The sequence below is a fragment of the Fundulus heteroclitus genome, unplaced genomic scaffold (assembly GCF_011125445.2).
Source record: "Fundulus heteroclitus isolate FHET01 unplaced genomic scaffold, MU-UCD_Fhet_4.1 scaffold_92, whole genome shotgun sequence".
Lineage (NCBI taxonomy): Eukaryota > Metazoa > Chordata > Actinopteri > Cyprinodontiformes > Fundulidae > Fundulus > Fundulus heteroclitus.
In genome coordinates, this window is record NW_023397384.1 from 630,566 (window position 1) to 649,877 (window position 19,312).

At 41.6% G+C, this 19,312-nt stretch overlaps 1 protein-coding gene across 8 annotated transcripts in view; it reads right to left on the reverse strand.

Moving 5' to 3' along the window:
• The window catches only part of tsc2 (TSC complex subunit 2), a 43,274-nt gene that overhangs the window by 23,366 nt on the left and 596 nt on the right, over positions 1-19,312 (reverse strand). For 3 of the 8 annotated variants that reach the window (XM_036134818.1, XM_036134813.1, XM_036134817.1), the window contains exons 1-25: positions 18,465-18,550; positions 15,169-15,338; positions 14,390-14,476; positions 14,185-14,295; positions 12,740-12,887; positions 12,311-12,428; positions 12,080-12,128; positions 10,988-11,113; positions 10,811-10,884; positions 10,552-10,693; positions 6,596-6,739; positions 6,366-6,503; positions 6,187-6,290; positions 5,994-6,075; positions 5,564-5,719; positions 5,358-5,477; positions 5,149-5,271; positions 4,950-5,056; positions 4,685-4,850; positions 2,411-2,533; positions 2,185-2,319; positions 1,842-2,031; positions 1,606-1,699; positions 1,425-1,527; positions 3-97 (exon numbers count right to left, since the gene is read on the reverse strand). In XM_036134818.1, the coding sequence (XP_035990711.1) occupies positions 3-97; positions 1,425-1,527; positions 1,606-1,699; positions 1,842-2,031; positions 2,185-2,319; positions 2,411-2,533; positions 4,685-4,850; positions 4,950-5,056; positions 5,149-5,271; positions 5,358-5,477; positions 5,564-5,719; positions 5,994-6,075; positions 6,187-6,290; positions 6,366-6,503; positions 6,596-6,739; positions 10,552-10,693; positions 10,811-10,884; positions 10,988-11,113; positions 12,080-12,128; positions 12,311-12,428; positions 12,740-12,887; positions 14,185-14,295; positions 14,390-14,476; positions 15,169-15,303 (2,870 nt within the window). In that variant the 5' untranslated portion in view covers positions 15,304-15,338; positions 18,465-18,550. Of the gene's footprint in view, positions 1-2; positions 98-1,424; positions 1,528-1,605; positions 1,700-1,841; positions 2,032-2,184; positions 2,320-2,410; positions 2,534-4,684; positions 4,851-4,949; positions 5,057-5,148; positions 5,272-5,357; positions 5,478-5,563; positions 5,720-5,993; positions 6,076-6,186; positions 6,291-6,365; positions 6,504-6,595; positions 6,740-10,551; positions 10,694-10,810; positions 10,885-10,987; positions 11,114-12,079; positions 12,129-12,310; positions 12,429-12,739; positions 12,888-14,184; positions 14,296-14,389; positions 14,477-15,168; positions 15,339-15,873; positions 15,893-18,464; positions 18,551-18,576; positions 18,598-19,312 lie in introns of those variants that run through there. The other 5 variants (XM_036134819.1, XM_021310177.2, XM_036134816.1 and 2 more) reach the window with 4 other exon arrangements.

A 19,312-nucleotide genomic window follows, 5' to 3' on the forward strand; every position in this document is an offset into this window, starting at 1 on the left:
ACCTTTTGGGCCTCTCATTGAGGCTGGTGCTTCGTGCGCGGAAAGGGCTTTGCTCGTGTCCGTCGTCAAACGGCAGCAGGGCGTTGGAGCGCAAACCCTGCATAGAGACACGGAGACAGAGAAACACTCACAAACTTCACTCTGAAATGTGCCTGAATAACCCTGAACCTGAGTCCAGATGCATAAAACAGTAGGAGAAAAAAAGAAAAATGTAACAAACCTGTGCACACCCTTAAATTAATACTTTATTTTAATCCAATTGTCTTGAAGGTAACACAGCTGCCATCACATCTACTATAGAAAATCTGATGAACCAGAAACAAAGTTTAGCTGCTCTAGCGGGGTTCCAAAGGGTAAGAATTCTGTTAAAATTCACTTTGTATTATATACAAATAATGACAAAAAGGAAGTCAGTTGACAGCAGCAGACAAGGGGCTGCAGGAATTTCAAACAATTGCTGATTAAGTTCAATATGTAAAACAATCTCCTGTATTTTCAATATGTCTGGCCTAAAAAAGAGGCTTTAAATGCAAACGTCTTCTCTCAACCAGACATTCGGGCTAAACTCTTTAGTATGATGAAACCAAATTTTATCTTCAGGATCCAGTTCCACAACGTCAGTTTGGTACAGGAACAACACCACTCATGAACTAAAGAACAGCTGACCCACAGTAAAACACGGCGGTGGCAGCATCATGCTGCGGGATTAAGATAGAACTGGAGTTTGATAAAAATTATCAAAATGCACCAAATACTAGCTAATTTTAAGGTTTAAAACCTTTCAGGCGTGAGATCCAGACAGCTAAAGATGTTATTTCTCAGCATCACAGTGATTCTAACCAAAAATCTCGAAATGCCTAGCCAGTGTCTAAAACTAAATCTGGTAGGAGACCTGAAGAGGGTTGTGGACAAGAAGTATCATCACAATCTGGTCACAAGGTCAGGGGGGCCAATATTACGAAGTCAGCATGTTTACTTATATTTTTCCCCCACTATAAATTGCATTCTGTACAATTTTGCTGAAGTGTAAAGAATACGTATATCAAAAAGGGGGAAAAAAATGTCATGGTCTCATGTTTTGGCATTACACAAACCTGGCCTTAAGCCAGGGTGTATACATCTTTTAAAGTTTCTTTTGTCTATGCAATTGCAAAGTCAAACAGTGAAAACCTACAGCCAAAAAAAAAAAAAAAAAAAAAAAAAAAAAACCTACAAAAATAAATGATTTGCTTCATCTTGCACTCTTTTCCACAGGCAGATCTCCATTTCAGCTCCACCAGTGAGAATTCACACAGTGAATAAATCTCTTTCTTGCTCAGTGAGTTGTTATTGCAATATTTCTCCTATTTTTCCCTATGTTTTTGGGAAAACAGAAAAAAGTTAAGAGTGAAGGGATCGCCTGGTAGACGACCGTGTCGTTTCACCTTGGTGATGTACTGAACAAAGTCCTTGCGGAAGGGAAGCCTGCAGCGAATGAACCACATGGCGATGGCGTGGTGGGCCAAGGACACGATGTACTGGTTGAACCTGATGGGGAAAGAAATGACGGATCACAGAGAGCCTACGAAGCTGACTAAATGCATATTAACGTGTGACGGCGCTAACTTCGAGGGGTTGGTGTAGGGCAGGGAGATGGCGAACACGCTGACATACTGCTCGGCTACAAAGTTGGCATACAAATGGGGCAAGCGCACCAGGGCTGCAAAACACAGAGGATACAAAAAAAAATAGATTTAAATAAAACGTTTAATCTGTGTTGTAGCTGAAGCTATAGCCGAGCTCCAGCGGTCGACGGGAAAATGTGAGAATATATCCGAAACGATTGGCTTTGGGGGACTCACTGGAGAGGAACTCGAGCATGGGCGAAGCCATGGCAACGGTAGCAGAGATGTGGGTGAGCTTGACGATGAGAGACGGGAGGAGCTTGATCATGATGTCAGGCATCTCCACCGTGCACATCGTTAGAGCCACCACACACTGTTTGGCACAGCGGTAAATGAGGCCGGTCTCCAGACACTGAACCAACTCTCTCTGCAGCAGGAAGGAAATTAAAGTCGGCAGATGTCAGCATGAAACTTTATTAAATAACACTTCACCATCAGCTGCAATACTTTAACATCTGACTAATTAGTAACGCTATCTGCCAGGATTCTAAAAAAAAATAAATAATCTAATAACGTCCACCTGTCTGGATTGGTCAAGGTAGTTGTGGTAGGAGGTTATCGCCGTAAGAACGGGAACCACAGCCAGCTGAACATCCGTCCTGGAAAACCCCTCTGGCATCTTTTTCAAACGCTCCGAGATCTGACGATCCGTCACCTTTGCAGACGGAGAGCAGAACAGATCAACCCTGATAACCGATCCCCCTTCCGTATGTGGTCTCGGTAATGTGTGCATAAACGCGTGCTACCATGGAGCAGAGTGTTGAACAGAGCTGATCCAAGCTGCACGACGAAGTGAGCAGCAGCACTTTGTACTGCAGCATCCAAGGCAGTTTGTCGAGAACGAGTTTCAGCACCTTCCAGTCGGTCTCCTGCAAGACAAATAAATAAAACCACATAAAAGTCTCTCTAACTAGGGATTGGTTTGAGCAGGTGCACCGGCTCCCAGCCATTAGCTCATTACCCACAAAGGTTAGGCTTATCGCACCACCAAGAAGGCCCCTTGCTATGCCGACACTGATGACATTTACTCATCTGCAGCTACTGTAACATCTGCTGCCCACTCCTGAACACGCAAATCAAACCCCAGTCCTCTAGGTGCTCGGTGTCCTGCACCTTTCAGATGCATCTCTGCTCCGACGCACCTGAGTCTGTGGCTGAATCACAGTCCTCCCGATGACTTAGGTAGTCCGTCAGGTGTGCTGAAGATGAGACATCTTAAAGTTACAGAACACCAGCACCCAAGAGCTGGAATTTGAGACCCAGGCTCTACGACAAGACACAAGATTGATTCATCAAATGCGCGTCTATCAGAGGAAGGCTGCCAATACGAGGAAGGCTTTCTGAAGCCTGATGCTAACACAGGAATAGTCCTCAGGACAAACTACAGCAGGGGACATGCTACAGTTTTTAGCCATATTTTACCCCTGATTCTCAGTCGGGGAAAGTCTCCATCAGTCTGCAGTAGATGTGGCCAGTTGGCACCGCGACTCGGCCCAAAAATCTGACCGGGGAACTAATTCGACCCCTAAGGGCCCATTTCTGATTTTGGAATGAGCCTTCATTCAGTCACCGAGTCAAAAAGCCAAAATATCAGTGTGTAAAATGTTAGACCAACATGTGATGTGACAAATTTAAAGATTAAGCAAACCAATTTCAAACAATTCAGTGTTAAAAAAAGCGAAGCACTTATTAAGCATTATTTGATTTTTGTCCTTTAGTACAGATGGGAGAAAGTCTGGGAAAACAAAGATTTCTCCATTCTATATGTTCTTGTTTTACAATTATCCATACTTACATGACAAAATCTATTTCTAAACTGCATAGGAACCCAGAGTTTCATTAAAAAGGAGTAGCAACTGAATAAAATAGCATTTTAAATGCAGCTCACTGGAGGGTCGTGCTATTTTTTGAACAGGCTTGAGGGCAGCACATGTGGTGACCCCTGATCTAGATTATGTCTACAAATGTGTCAAGAAAGCCTGGGATTTCCATCTTCCAATGCTCTGAATCAATCTAGCCTGACAATCTAAAACAAAACACAAAAGTCTCGACTCACTGAGCTATATAACACACTGGAGTGCTAATCGCCGTCTGTTTGAACGAGTCGCTTTGAAGCCACCAGCCGCCATATTGGTACTCCCTATTTCCCCCCAGTAACTAGGGAATATGTGCGCTACAGCATCGAATAACGAGGATTTTCTCATGTTCAGGGGGGGCTTAAAACTTTTAAAATGTCAAATGCCATATACTTTTATGCTATGTTCTAAAACTATCAAGTACTAAGAAAGTCATGTGCTGAAATATTTTGCATTTTATTCATTTAAATATATGTATATAACATTTATAAATATATAAACAACAATATACATATACACATATATTTACATATGTGTATACATATATACATATACACATATATTTACATATGTGTATACATATACACATATATTTACATATGTGTATACATATATACATATATTTACATATGTGTATACATATACACATATATTTACATATGTGTATACATATATACACATATGTGTATACATATATACACATATGTGTATACATATATACACATATGTGTATACATATATACACATATGTGTATACATATATACATATACACATATTTACATATGTGTATACATATATACATGGACACATATTTACATATGTGTATACATATATACATATATTTACATATGTGTATACATATACACATATACTTATATATACATATATATTTAATATGAATAACGTAAAATATTTCAGCACCTAATTTCCTAGTACTTCATACTGTTAGTACATCCACTGACTGTAGAATTACCTGTGAAACGTTTTCACTCAGCCAGAAAACTGCTTGTTATTGCAACCAAATCCTATGGGATTCTGTGAGAGTAGGGAGGAGCAAGATGGCGGCCAGTGACTTCAGTTTTTCGGCAAAATCAGCACTCCAGTGTATTATATAGCTCAGTGTCTCGACTGCGTTGTTGTTTGGAAACATTTCTTGTGTGTACCATCTTGAGGCACTGCAGCAGGACGCTGAAGGCAGGCGCGTAGGGGAGGTAGGCAGAGCGAATGGAGGCTACTGAAGCAGGCGGAGCGGCAGCTGGAGCAGGACTGCCAGCAGGGGGGGATATGGACCCCGCCGGCTTTTTATCACAAACGCGTTTCTCCGGCTCCCTGAAACAAAAAGGGTACACGGCGTCGCTGGTTTTGTCATCACTGGGGCCAGTTCAGGCAGGGAGACTTTCTTTGTGCGCGTTTCTGTTTTTTTTTTACCCGGCGTCACAGTAGCAGTAAGGGCTGAACCTCATCACTCCGTCCTTGTTGGGAACGCCGACACGGTGCAGAGAGTCGGCGCGCATCATCAGGAAGAAGTCAAACACCTGAAGAAACGACAAGAGCAAACAGCACAGGAGTCATGCAGCATGACGCGTAGCGGAGATAAGGTGTGCACAGATAAAGGAGGCGCTTTTACCTGCAGTCTAACAGTGGAAGCGATAGCTGAGCAGTATTTGTTCTTGTAGTGAAGCTGCAGGTGGCTGATAAGCAGCTCGTAAACACGACTCGCATGGCTGGCTGGCAGGCTGTAAAGTTTGCTCTGTGGCACGGGGACAGAGACGGTTCTTCATGATCCGGTTTCACGTAAACAACAGATTTCTGTAGAAACTGCTGCCAATTAAGTACCTGCAAGATTTCCAGCAGGCCCAGCACAGCAGTCTTGACATCCTCCATAGGGGAGTCAGCTGTGGGGTCTCTCTCGGCGACTTCCAGGGACCCCGAGCAAACCAGCGAGCGACTGGCCACCTGTATAAAAAAAAATAAACTTCACCCTGACTGAACTGAGGGGAATCAAACGACTTAAGCTCATTTCTTCTTCTGCCTGCATTCACCCGCTCAATGATGTCCAGGAGGCTGGTGAAGTGGTGCGTGTTGCAGCCCTCAGCCAGGTCCACCAGCAGCTGGGTGGCCTGCTTTCTGACCGCCAGGTCCCGGTCTTCAGCTATCCCACTGAGCTGCGGGATCACAACCTTTTCAATCAGCTCATCCTGCAAAAAGAAGAAAAAAAAATAACATATGAATAAAAGAGCAGGCGCTCTTCGATACATCTTTAATGTGCATCAAAGTTAACGACAGCTTGTAAACTATCAAACTTCACTACACATCAAAACGCTGAGACAAGAGATGCATAAAAACAAGTTCTGGTTCTAACTTTTAAAATGTAAAGCAGCCCAAGGCTAGAAAGCCTTTCCCTTCTCTGATCAGCGAACCAAATTTACAAGAAATGCAGATTTGTGTGCGCGCGTGTTTGTGTGTTCAAACCTCATAGAGCTGACGATTGGTACTGAGAACAAAGGAGAGGATGTGAAGCACTTTGATCCTGATCACACTGCGAGTCTCGTTCCTTCAACAGGGACACAGAGAGGACACGGCAGAAGTGTGAGCCCAGAGATTAAAGATAAAAAATAAAAATAAAAAAGAATGCAGCTGAACAGACTCCTGAGAGCATCCTAACCTGAAGAATTTCTCCATGAGGCAGTGGAGGCTCTGAATCCAGCCGTCCTTCGCGGGCTGAATGGACTGTGCTCTGTACGAGATGAGGGTCAGCACCGATGCGTCCTGTCGCACACAGGAGACGGTAAATGAGAACACGAGCGGCCCTGAAGGAGAGGGTTAAGCGCAGCGGCTACTCACGGGTCTCTTGTCGGCACATTTCTCCACCAGGCTGAAGAACTTCTCCGTGGAGCCGTGGTAACCGTTCTGCTCATACAGCTCTTCTACCGTGGTCAGCAGCTCATAGACGATGGCCTTCAGCTCTGCGCTGCCTATCGTCTGCAATCACAAAAAAACCCAAAAATAATCAGCTTCTCGAAAACCTGTCGGTTCCTCCATCAGCTTTCCTTGATTGTTATGTTTGCGTGAACCTGGATCTGCTGCAGCAGTCGCTCTATGATGCCCAGCAGGATGTCCCATGTGACCACCTGCAGCTCCTTGCCGTATTTCTTGATCAGTCTGGTGATGGAGAGGACGATTTCGTACGACACCACCTCGTTGGCACATGACATGGCCTGAAAGCAGAAGTCAGGCAGTTGTTTATCAGCAGGTCCATCTGACCATCCTCTTGTCACTTGATTTATCTAAACCAGGGGTGTCCAAAGTGTGGCCCCTCGACTGATTTTGTGCGCCCCCCCCCACCCACCCACCCACCAACTGCAACTCAAGAATGATCTGGCCCCTTGGCACAGGTGGTTGATGTAGATGGAAACTTTATTATTGATTAGGGCATAATTATTAAGTTAAAATCTTCTTCCAATTTAAAATGTTTGGAACAACACGAAGCATTCATCCTTTAAAGGCATACTATGCAACATTTTTCAGTTAATTAATGTGTTCCATACCGTTTTGGATGATTAAATGAGTCATTTCAGGTCGAACAAAGGTTTTCTCGGCCGCCCTGGTGGTCTGTGGGGGAAATACCGCACTTGCAATTGCAGGAGCCCTCGGCCCGCACACACAGGCTCAGAAGTCTGTGCATCGTGAGAGTCGGTCTTGCTTTACGACGAGAACTGCTACACGCCCCAGTGAAAGGCATGGTCGTTGGTAGCGCAGTGGCGATATTTTTGTAGTTATCATTGCGGAACCAGCGAGAAAACAGCAAAAGCCCATGTTGGAGCAGGCAAGAAAGAGGAAGAGGGCTCTGGACAGAGAGAGGAGTCGTACACGGGTGAACATCGGGCAAGCTTTTTCCGAATGGCGAGAGCAAAAAGAAAAAGAAGGCTGCAAGGCTGACGCGGACCTCGCGTTTCTGCTGATGCGATTGTAAGTAACATTGGAATGGTTTCTCTCTCTCTGTGTGCATGTTCATACCTTCACTATGTTAGTCATTGTTTGTACTGCCGTTTTTTTCGACTTTTCGTTGTGTTCGCCTGTCTGCTAAGCTCAAAACAACCGCGCCTGGCTTGATGGAGAAACCAGAACAGCTGAGCATCTTTATGACAGTGCACTTTTACTTTCGCCCTCTGGGAGGAGCCTCACTGGAAAATCAACCCCGGTTCCAAAGTATACCTTTAATAACCACTCTTTTTACATTCTATTTATTTTCCTAGTAAATAGGACCACTTCTAGCCAATGACCTTTGCTCAACTACAGGCTTTAGGGCATCAAAATCTGCTTTTATATTAATTTCCTAAAGAAAGCGTTTTTCAAAGACAGAACCAAATCCTTTTTTATTGCTGAGAACAGAAAACAGTTTTAATACGTCTAACGTGCAAAACCTTTTTGAAGTTTTGGATCTACAATGACTGACATCCCCTTCCTACAAAAAAAAAAAAAAAATAATAATTTGATTAAGTTAAATATTGCATGTTCAGATTTTATGGAGCATGTAAAACAAAGGTTCACAATATAATTTTTTGGTAGTTTTAGTTTTTTTTTTGGCCTCAAGTACTTTGGATTTGACCACTTTGGCTCATGTGATGAAATGTTTACATACTCCTGATCTAAACCCTTACTATACAACCAACAAGTGACCTAGCTAAAGAATGAGGCAGCACTACGCGTCTGCAACCTGCTGCTGCATACTGCTGGTCCGCTGGCTGAAAGGTTACTAAATTTACTGTAAGAGAAAAAGTATTTCATCTATTTTGAAATATTTGATTAGGAAAAACAAGCAGTGTTATCATGTTGGACCAAAAGAAGCACCATCTATTATTCCTGTGAAGGTGACGCTGTTTTGAAACCACAGTCCGTGTTATGCAGAAAATCACAGGCCCACAAGCAGAAAACCCTGACTATTAACTAGCTAAAAACAGCACGTTACTTTTTTATCTATAAGGAGCAGAACGATAAATATTCTAAGTAATAAGCATTTAAACTAACGCTAAATTTGGCTGATGTTCGACATCAAGGTTCGAGGTTCCTTGATTTGTACCCATAGGTAGATTTGTTCTAACCTGACAACAGCCAGCTGCATGTATCACTCCGCCTAGCTCCACTCACATACATCTGGGACACCGCTCATTGAAAGTGATTTCCCCAACCAAATTTATGGTCTGGCCAATCAGGACGCAGGGCGGGTGTTTCATGGATGTGACGTAGTGGAGAAGCCACCGTGAGATTCCAACAACAATGGCGGCTCGCAGCGAGGAAGCAAGCGTTAGCATTGATGCTGCTATTTCTTCTGTGTTGTCCAATCTATCTGATATTGTTTCATTAAAATAACATCAGAGAACAGCTCTGAAGGCTTTTGTTGGTGGAAACCATGTTTTCGCCCGGATTTGGCAAAAAAGTTTTTTTTTTCCTGCGTTGGTCTCATCAGCGTCACGGGTTAGCTTCGGTGTGAGTGGTTGAAATAGCACGTTGATAAAGATGACAGACAAGTGGCTTATCCAATCATATGCAAGGAGTTTTGATAAGGCCTAGCCTTCAGTAAAGGCAATTCCTATGGCGGTGTCCCAGATGTATGTGAGTGGAGCTAGGCGGAGCGAGACATGCAGCTGGCTGTTGTCAGGTTAGATTTGTTCTGCAGTGGTTCAAAATACACTTCCACACATACTGGGAGAAACAAAACCAGAATGTGATCTCAACATAACCAAAACCATAGCAGTGCTTAACTAAACAAACCAAAGGGACACAAAGGAGGAGGGCGATCAAGGTAAACATGCGGTCCTCTGAGATTGTTGGTCATTTCAGCTTGTTCAGTTTTTAAAAATGTCTCGTCCTACATTTCAGAACCTTTCGCTGTACAGGGATGAGAGTCTCCAATCAGCCTGGACAGCACTTAAACTTTCTGCAGGAGGGAATTTCTCTTTCAAAGTTGTATTAACAAATCATACTACCAAAGAAAAGGATAAAGCTGATTTGATAAAAGATGGTCATTGTGGTTTGGGCCATATTAAAATGGCAGAGGGTCCTGAACAGCGTTGATGAGCCTTTTTGCAAACAGCCTCACAGTTGGCTTGAAAGCCCTGTTTACCATCTACAATAGTCCTAAGATATTTTTAAGTATGCACACTCTTAATGGCCTGGCTTTTTATAAAAGTGACTTTGTTTTTATTAGGTTTCCTCCTAAAATCAAATGATCAAGTCTTCGGCCTCCTCAGCGCTCAGCTGGAGGTAAGACTCCTCACACCGTTGAACAAGGTCATCAGTCACCAGACCGCGGCTGCTTTCAAGTTCCTGGAGGAGACTGACGACAACAGAATCACCTGCAATCTTTATTATAAATCTGTTATCATGTCTGCTCTGAAACATGCTGGTATACAGAATAAAAAGCAGAGGTGACAGCACACAGCCCTGAGGTGTCCCAGTGGAGGTATATTTGAAATCTGAGAGACAATTACAATCGCTCTCCGTCTTGGTAATAAAAAAAAAAAAAAAAAAAATCCAGGATCCAACCCAGCAGATTGTTACTTTGGTCAAAGTGTTTGAGGTTCCTTTTGATTAAAACATGCTGTTCAATTATATGAAAAGGAGAGGAGAAATCCACATGATGGGGATGACTCGGATGTGAGGATATTCGAGTTTTGTTTCTTTTTTCTTTTTTTTTTTTAATGAGAAACTGCTTCCAATATGACTCCATATCCTCCTGCTCCTCAGAGGATACTTAGAAGTGAGTCCATAAAACACCACAACAGTCACTAAGTTCAACACTGTCCTTATGTGCAAGCATCACCCACGTCTTCAGGCTTACCAGTCACAGCCATCCTGCACATTCATGTGTGGAGGAAAATGTATGTTTGGGTCAATCATGTGGAGCGGGCATTGGGAAGATTCAGATGTGTTCATGTCATCAACCATTTTAGACAAATCTAGTTTTATACACTGAAAAGACTAAAGCTGTAAACGTGCCACTTTAAGTGTAGGTGAATGTGTCGGTTACCTTGTAGAAAGATGGCAGAACGAGTGTCGGTGTGTTTTTCAGAGCGGGGAGTCTGTGAGCGCCCCACAGAGCCATTCCCACAAAGAACACCGCTCCTCTCAGCAGCGGCGCGTCTTCCATGTACACCCTGGTGGAGAAATTACTTTAACACTTGTGAGTTTGAATGACAGTCACGATAAACACCAGCATAGAATGTACATTTTCAGACAAAGCATTAGTGAAAACAGGTAAAAGCTGTAAACTTGGCAAGTGGCGGTACCTCTCTTCCATGATCCGGCACATGGTGTAAATGGCGCTGTGGCCAAGATGAGTCCCCAGAACTTTCCGCATCAGCTGGTGACACACAGCAGCAAACAAACACATAAGAAACAAAAAAGCATTTTTAAAATCCATAAAAAAAAAAATAATAATAATAAGCAGTGGCTCCATTTCTCACCTTCCAGCAGGATTCACAGAACTCCTTCACATTAACCGTACGGCAGAGTGTTATGATGAAGACGGTGAGGGAGTCTGAGGGCAGGCAGTTGTAGCACACAACAGCATCCAAGACTTGAAGCGCCACCTGGATACAAAAAACAACAAAAAAAACAACCAAACCTGTGATCAGCATCACTAATATGCAATCTAACTGCACAGAACAACACAAACCAATAACTTTGTGCATACAGTGTGTTGCATTTTTAATGGACACAAATAGGTTTCATAAATTCTGGGTGGGTACAACTGATTAAATTAATCTTTCAGTTTTGAATCATCACAACATAATCATCAAAAAAATGACTCTTTTCTATAACTGTCCTCAGTTCTGTTTGCAAGCGTGCTGTTCCCCAACCCCCCCCCAACATCTCCTGTCTGATGTTCACTTCTGGCGTGAGTAAAGATGCAGCAGCGTTCCTCTTCCGGTTATCAGAAGTCAGTACGAAGCATCTAATGACCCACGTCTCCCTTTCATACTTTTCTATTTTGTATCTTTACAGTTTTGGTTATTTTTTTTATTCGCTACTTTATTTCTCCAAAAGGAAAACTACCAGCACATGCAGCAAAAGCAGTAGATTTAGTGAGAAGTAGAAAAACACAAAAATTATTACTACTTTTGACACTCGAGCCACCAACAGTGGTTAGCACTGTTGCCTTGTAAGAAGAAGGTTCTGGGTTCAAATCTTAGCCTGGGTTGTCTCTGCATGGAGTTTGCATGTTCTCCCTTTGGAAGTGTGGGTTCTCTCTGGGTCCAAAAAATTGACTGTAAAGTTAGTTACTCTCTCTATATTGCTCATTACTAGAGTCCCCTGTGTCAAAGACGTGGACTTCCTGGCTCAACCACAGCAAACCTGCAGTTGGCCTTCTTTAAGTCTAATCATAAAACCATCGCTTGTACAATATATCCGTTTTGGATTAAATTACTTTATTTTTCAGATGAGTCAGGGGTTTTGTAAGCCAGAGAGCAGAGAAGGCGTTTGGACACAAATCAATAATTTAGAGAGGAAAATATTTCTTTTTAATGAAGTTTGGCATGACGACAAGAACCAACCTCTATATCAGTCGAGGATGTTGTTCTGTTGCACAGGAGACAGATTTTCCTGCAGAAAGCAAAGAAGGTTAATCATGTCCTATGAATGAAAAATACCACCAGGGTCTGGCAAAAATGTAACTCTCTCTGCAAACAATGCTCAGGTGACTGAATTTCTAAAAAAAAAAAAAAAAAAAAGACTCTGCAGCCCATCCAACACTGAATGCGTTTCCATGTGTCCCCAAGACTTACTGGACCATGATGGAGACGTTCTGGTCCAGATAGCAGCTGTTGTACTTAACCAGATTCACGAGAACATGAAGGAAGTCCGAGGTAAGACCTATGTCCATCCACAGGAGGACAAATAGTGCTGAGAGAAAGGAGACCAAGACTTTGTAAGTGATTGTGGAAAAAAAAAAAAAAGCAGTAAAGCAGTTTATTATTAGGACAGATGTGTTGAGAAGATGCAAAACAAAAATCTGTTAACCATAAACTTTGATTTGAATAAGCACTCAACGTTAGAAATAGCTGACCTGTAATCCAGATACACTAAACTTTGTTGAGGGGACATTTCTATTTAAGAGGTTCATACTACGAGTGCAGCATTTATTAAGAATTTATTTTTTAAGTGACATTGAAGCTTAGTAACAAAAGGACTATTTATGTATCTTTTTTTTTTACCTATGTCCTCCTCCAGGTATGTGATGTCCTTCCCATTTTCAGTTAAAGCCTTGAACACTTCCAGTCTTTCTGAGAGGTCCTCGTTGCAAGGTTGGTAGTCTCTGATCACCTTAAAAAAGTACGCCCTCAGAGGACCGAGCCACTCACCCTTCAAACAAGAATACAAAAACAGAAACACTCAGAATAAAGCCCAAATATCATCATTATTCAGGACCAGAGATAGTAGAACTGTCTATAGCACTAACAAGTGTGACTTTTTAAAAGAGGCAAAGTAATTTTAAACCTCTTTGAAAGGGAAGCTACGATATACGGAGTGGTAATGTGGCTTTATGGATCAACAGAGAGCAAAGACATTTTGTTTTAGCGCAGAATTACACAAACGGGATTGCTTTGTCGACAAATATCTTCAACAGAATATGTCCGATGATGCGTGGTTGCTGGAGATTAGAGTTGAATTTATATTGTGAATTAGGCCTCATAGTCTACCTCGGACACCTTGTCCAAAAGCACATTTTCGGGGATTCAATATCTGACGCGTTTAGAGACATTTTATCAGCATCAAAGACTTTTGTCTGGCACTTTAATGCATCAGCAGGTAGCTTTGTTTGGAGTCTGTGCCGATTAGATTTGCAAGTGATGTGTTTGGTTGAGTGTGATAGTATGAGAAGAAACTGTTTTGGTCTAAAGAAATGTCAGAGAAATCCCATTTTTGCCACATCCAAGGAGGCTCTAGTGATACCTTCTGGCTTCAGGATTACTACTGGCGTTATTATTCCAAAGCGTGTAGCTTTTAAAGTAATAAAACTAGTTTTACTGAGGTTTTTACTGTTTAAGTGCTTTCAGTGAGTCAAAAACATCAATGGTTCATGTTATTTATTTAAAATTTTGAGTTTGACTGTCCCAGGACGTCGTAGGTTGTCACTTTTGTAAAACAAAGTGACTTTCAGCTGCTTCCATTCACTGGTTTTACAAAAACAGTGCAAAGCTCACTAGTACAATATATTTCAGTGATACAGATTAATGACTGGCAGCACTATGGTGCAGTTGGTAACCTTCTTGCTCTGAAGAGCAAAGAATGAGGGTCCTCCCACCTAGCCCTGCCTTTTTCATTGCAATTTTGGCACAAGTGGCCATTCACCTCCTGCTTCCTTGGGTACGGCATCTCTCCATTATGTTTTCACACATTGCGTTATTTACTTAGACCCAAACTTAGTCCTCCGTTGTGATGTTATTGTTCTTTGGGTTTCCTTAAGAACTTTTTTTAACCAATCTGTATAATCTGATTGAATTTTGACTTTGGAAAGTTCCTTGAGATGACATGTTTCATGAATTGGCACTATATAAATACAATTGAATTGAAAGAAAAAACACACAGCATCCAACTTTAAATAACTGTCATATTTTTTTTCCACATGCTGCACAGGACGAATCATGTGGAGATCTACCTGTCCTTGTATGATGGCTCTGAGAAGCTGCAGGACCGCGTGTCTGGCCTCTGGCGGCTGCTCCGGGGACAGCATGTCCTCCACGGCTTTCCACACAGCCTCCACTGCATTCTGAACGACAGAAGCACAGGTTTAACGAATACGGTGGATTCCACATGTTGCTGTTGCACAAAGAAAACATAGTAGAAAAACACAAATCAGTCACCTCTTCAAATTTTTTGATTTTTGCCAGATCACAGATTTGGTTCATCACCCGGATGCGGCTGCTCAGGCCACAATCAGGCTGGAGCTCCTGCAAAACAACGAAAACTTAAGTTGCAGTTAAAAACAAAATATTACAAATCCTGCTAAACGTTAGGTCCGGTTCTATTTCAGACCCAAACCCATTGATTGGGTAATGAAACCTTTTAATATTCAATAACATACAAGGATTTATTAATTTTTACTGCTATCAATAGGACAATAACCTAGATTCAGTTCAGCAGTTGAGAAAAAAAAACCCACACCAGGTTAAGTTTAAAAAAATTAAATGCTACAACTTTTTTAATTTCTAGTTAGCATTTTTGCTTTTTAACATCAGCAATATTGATAATAATAATAATAATAATGATATTAAGAAGAAGACTACTGAAGACGTTTTTACCCACACAAAAAAAAGTGTCTGAAAGTTCACAAGAAGATTAATTTGTTGTTTTATAATCAAAACTTCTGTTTGTGTTCTCTATGGTTTTAAGCGACTTTAACCTTAATTTAATTTAAACCCATAAGTATCACAGTGGAGTTTTTTTGCCATAAAACATGCATCAAAACCAATATTTTTATACATCAGTTTAACAAAATCCATGAACTAACCCGTCTAAAATGACCACGTGTGTTTGAAACTACATTTAACAGAAACCCCCCCAACAGCAGAGGTATAACTGGAGCAGTGCCTGGGAACAGGACCAGAACAGAGTTTATAGAGAAAAGCACAGCTTCGCTCACCTTTATGATGTCAGCTGTGATTATAAATTCGGGTAGCTTGGAATCTGACTGTTTAGTCTGCTGACGTTGCGGCCCGAGCCCGAAGATCCCCCGGACTTTCTCTTTGAGCGACTCCTTGCTCTGAGGCTTGTTCATGGTGAAATGCTTTCAGAGCTGCTGATGACGGCTGCCTGCAACAGGAGCACAGAAGTCGTGTCACAAACATTTAGGCTATCTCACTCCTGATTTTGTTTTTAAACCAGATGTAGCTGGAAAAGGTTGTAAATCTACAATCTTTTTTTTTTTAGGATCGATGTGTTTTTGTCTGACTGCTTGCACCGCATAAACTATACACTGCTTAAATTAATAAAACAAGAAAAAGCAATACAAGCTCCTTCTAATTGACTGATACGCATCGGCTCCTCTGAGTGAATTCATACTTTTTGAATTTGCTAATTTTTGCTACATTGTAACCATAAACTTTATTGTGTTTTATTGGAGTTTATTTTATTCACCAACACAAAGTAACACAATTGTGGGATGGGGAAAAAAAAAGGATTGGTTTGGTTCTTTTTGGGATTTTCTTTTTAAAATAAAAAAAACAGAACGCCTGTCATGCATTTCTGAACCTTTAACGGGTTTTCTTTCAGGTTCGCCCTGTATTTAGCTTTCCCCGTCCCTGCTGAGAACACACAGCATCCCACAGCATGATGCTGGTGTTCTCACCTTGGCCCTCACTCTTCACCCTTAAGCCAGAGGTCCTAATGCACCACTGGGTCAGGAGGACCACACTTATTTCTGTGGAACAGAGGAAGCGATAATAAAATGGCCTTGAAGCCCTTTAAAAAAAAAGAGAGATTTCAGGTGTCAAAGAATAAGGAAGACTTTTCAGGTGTCAAACTTGTAAACAAAGATGTAAGAGCTGTGCTTGCAAACACCCTGACAAATATCTTCTTGCAAGTTTTCATTGGCACATTAACAACAGTAATGTCTAATTTGATTAATTTAAATTAATGGTTAACTGTCAATTATTGAAGAAAAAAACAGCAAATGTAATTTATAGTTTAATTCCGATGTAACAGCCTTCTAAGTATGTAAATTGTGACGAACTCAAGTATGCCTTCAGTCAGACTGGTCGTCAATATACTCCATATGTATTTTGAGATTATTGTATGTATTAAAAGGTCTGCTGTTTGTTTAACTTTGTCGGGTCATTTGCAATACATCAATCATAACTGACAAAGAAAATCCTCAGTATAGATTTTGTCAACAGGAAACCTTCGGAATAACTTGGTTTTTGTTCTAATAACAAGAATAAAAAAATGTGTGCAGCAGAATTGACAACGACCCTTATGGCCGGGCTGAGTCGCATCTGCTTACGAAGAAGAACTTTGTGCGGAGTGATCCGGCTCCTTGAAGATGCGTTAATGGTGACTCACTAAAATGGGATTCAGCCTTAGATTTCCTGCACGCTGTGTTTTGCATGTAGCCAAAAAAAACTAAATATATAATCTCATCTGACCAGAGCAGTTTGCTGTGTCCATTACATGGAGTCTTTGCAAACTATGAACAGGATTTCTTACAGCTTTTTTATTTTTTTTCTTGCCACTCTTGCATAGAGGCCAGATTTGTGGACAACACAACAAAGTGCTTTTATAGATACGGTGTATTCTTTCACAGGAGCTGTGGATCTCTGAAGCTCCTCTAGAGCCTCTTGGCTGCGTACCCTTTCTATTTCCAGATGGTGGCTCGAGCAGAGCTTTGAGAGGCCCAAAGTTTGGGATATTGTTTTATAATCTAACCCTGCTTCAAACTTTACGCCATATATATTCTCCCTGACAGGCCTGCTGTGTCCCCTGTTTGTTCTCTAATGTTCTCTAACAAACCAGTGAGGCTTTCACAGGTCAGCTGGATTTAAACTGAGATTAAATCACACGCTGATGGACTCAACATCTACTGGCATGTGGCAGCACTCGATTCTAATAAGGGGTATCAAAGTAAAGTAGGGCTGAACGATTTTGGAAAATAATCTAATTGCGATTTTTTTTCTTAGTATTGCGATTTAATGCAATTTTTTTTCCCAGTTTAATTTATCATGTCTTTTTAAACATATACAAACAACAAATCATTTTGTATCCTCGCTGTGCTAAAAGACCCACAGCATCTAAACTCAGAGCAGAAATGATTGCGTTCTGCCTACAATATATTTCGACCAAAATTGCAATTTTGACTTTTCTCTGCGTTAACCACAAGCAACAAAAATGGCGTCTAAATAAAGACATTTGTAAACAAGGACTATTCAAAACAAGAACTTTTAATATTTCTATTAATCAGAATATTATTCAAGAGAACAGCTTTTAGTTGATTTGGACATCAATCCTTGTTGAACATAAAGTCCAACCAACAAGCAAGTCTATGTATTAAACTGATTAACCTGTACTTAATGCTATGTATGATTATATAAACTCTAAAACAAGTAATAAAGTTAGATTATCTCACTGCTGCAACTGTCTTCCCTTCCATGTGGAGGCAAACCCACTTCAAACATTATACCAACACCTAATGGACGTGTATAATTCCCTAATTGTTACATAGCCAAAAATTGCAGACTCTGCGATTTGGAAATTGCGTTTTTTTTAATCGCGATTATATTGAAAATGCGATTAACTGTTCAGCCCTAAAGTTTTGCTGTTTATTTGTTTTAAAAAAGCGTTCAAACCTCACATCCTTCCACGTCACAATTATGCACCAACTGACTATCTCGGGAAGTCATAGTAAAAACACGCTGAAGTTGGTGGCTGTAAAGGTGACAGAAGGTGAAAAGGTACTAAAACTTTAGCTGATATCTCCTCTGGCCCCAGTGGCAGAACTAGGATTGGCACCTGCCAAGCAACCAGGGTCCGTTTGGCCCCTGTGTGGCAACGTAAATTCATCCGCAGGTGAAGCGAGCAGGTCACCTGCTGTTCTCCGGGAGGATTTACAGCAGCTCGGCTGCCTGTAAATGTGTAAACCCATGGGGGCTGGTTTTAGGACTTTACTGTCATGTGGGACTTGACACGGCAGAGGGGAGGGGAGGACGCAGTCCAGACAACGGCGGGTCTGTTTCAGTCCAGCGACAACAACATCTGTGCCAGGTGTCCTCCTGCCACAGCAAACCAAGGACACCCTAAACAATGCACCATCACGAGAAACGCACAGCGACGCGGTCGGAGCCTCGGCTACGCTTTGCGTTGCTTACATTGCTTTGGTGTTGGAAGATTTATGGACCTAAACTAGATAGCTTTCCCCCCTCCTCCTGGTCCCTTTTTTCTTCTCACCTCACGGGAGCGGAGTCGCTTTCTTCTTCATTTATCCGAGCCTTCGTCCTTTTAAAGCCAACCAGTCAGTCTGCTGCTACTGCTGCTGCTGCTGTGCATTGATATAACTCACTGTTTGTTGCCGAAAGCTTGCTCTCAGTCCTCCACTCCCCTACCGGAAGACGCACATATTCTCTGACAGCGACACTTCCTGTGAAAACACGTTTTGCCGCGCTACTTCATGGGAAATGGTGTTCTACGACACCCAAGAGACGCAAAACACAATGTAAACATCCTTTTCATTAGTCGCCTAGTTTTAACTGCAAGTAAAATATGTCTTGACATAAAAAGCAATGCTTCTGGCACTCCAAAGCACTATCAATCTATTCACTGTAGAAATGTTTTTGACAAGTTATTTAACTTGAAGCCTAACCGCTAGCAGCTAGCTAAACGAGGCTACTGAAGTTAGCGTCTTATTGAGTCACGGCACCGTTGAGCTGTTTTTATGGCAAGCCCGTTGCGCATTTACTAGATCACAGCTTGTATGTTTCGTTCATATTTAAATAAATACAAGCAATAGTCCACAACACATCAAAAAGTGTAAATATTGAAAAAAAACTTTTATAAACTTTGATGTAAAATGTATTATTTTTCATGTAGTTGTTTAATCAGCAGCGGTGGAGCTAAAACAAGTTTACCTAGGGGCCAATATTTTTCATGGGGGAACAGAAGAATGAAAAAAAAAACTGCAATATTTAATCATTTAATACATTAAGTGAGCCATAGGGCCACAAGCAGAAGCTGCATGCTGCAGACCCCTGATCTAGCAGATTTAATCTATTATTATATCTCAATACAGCTGGAGATAA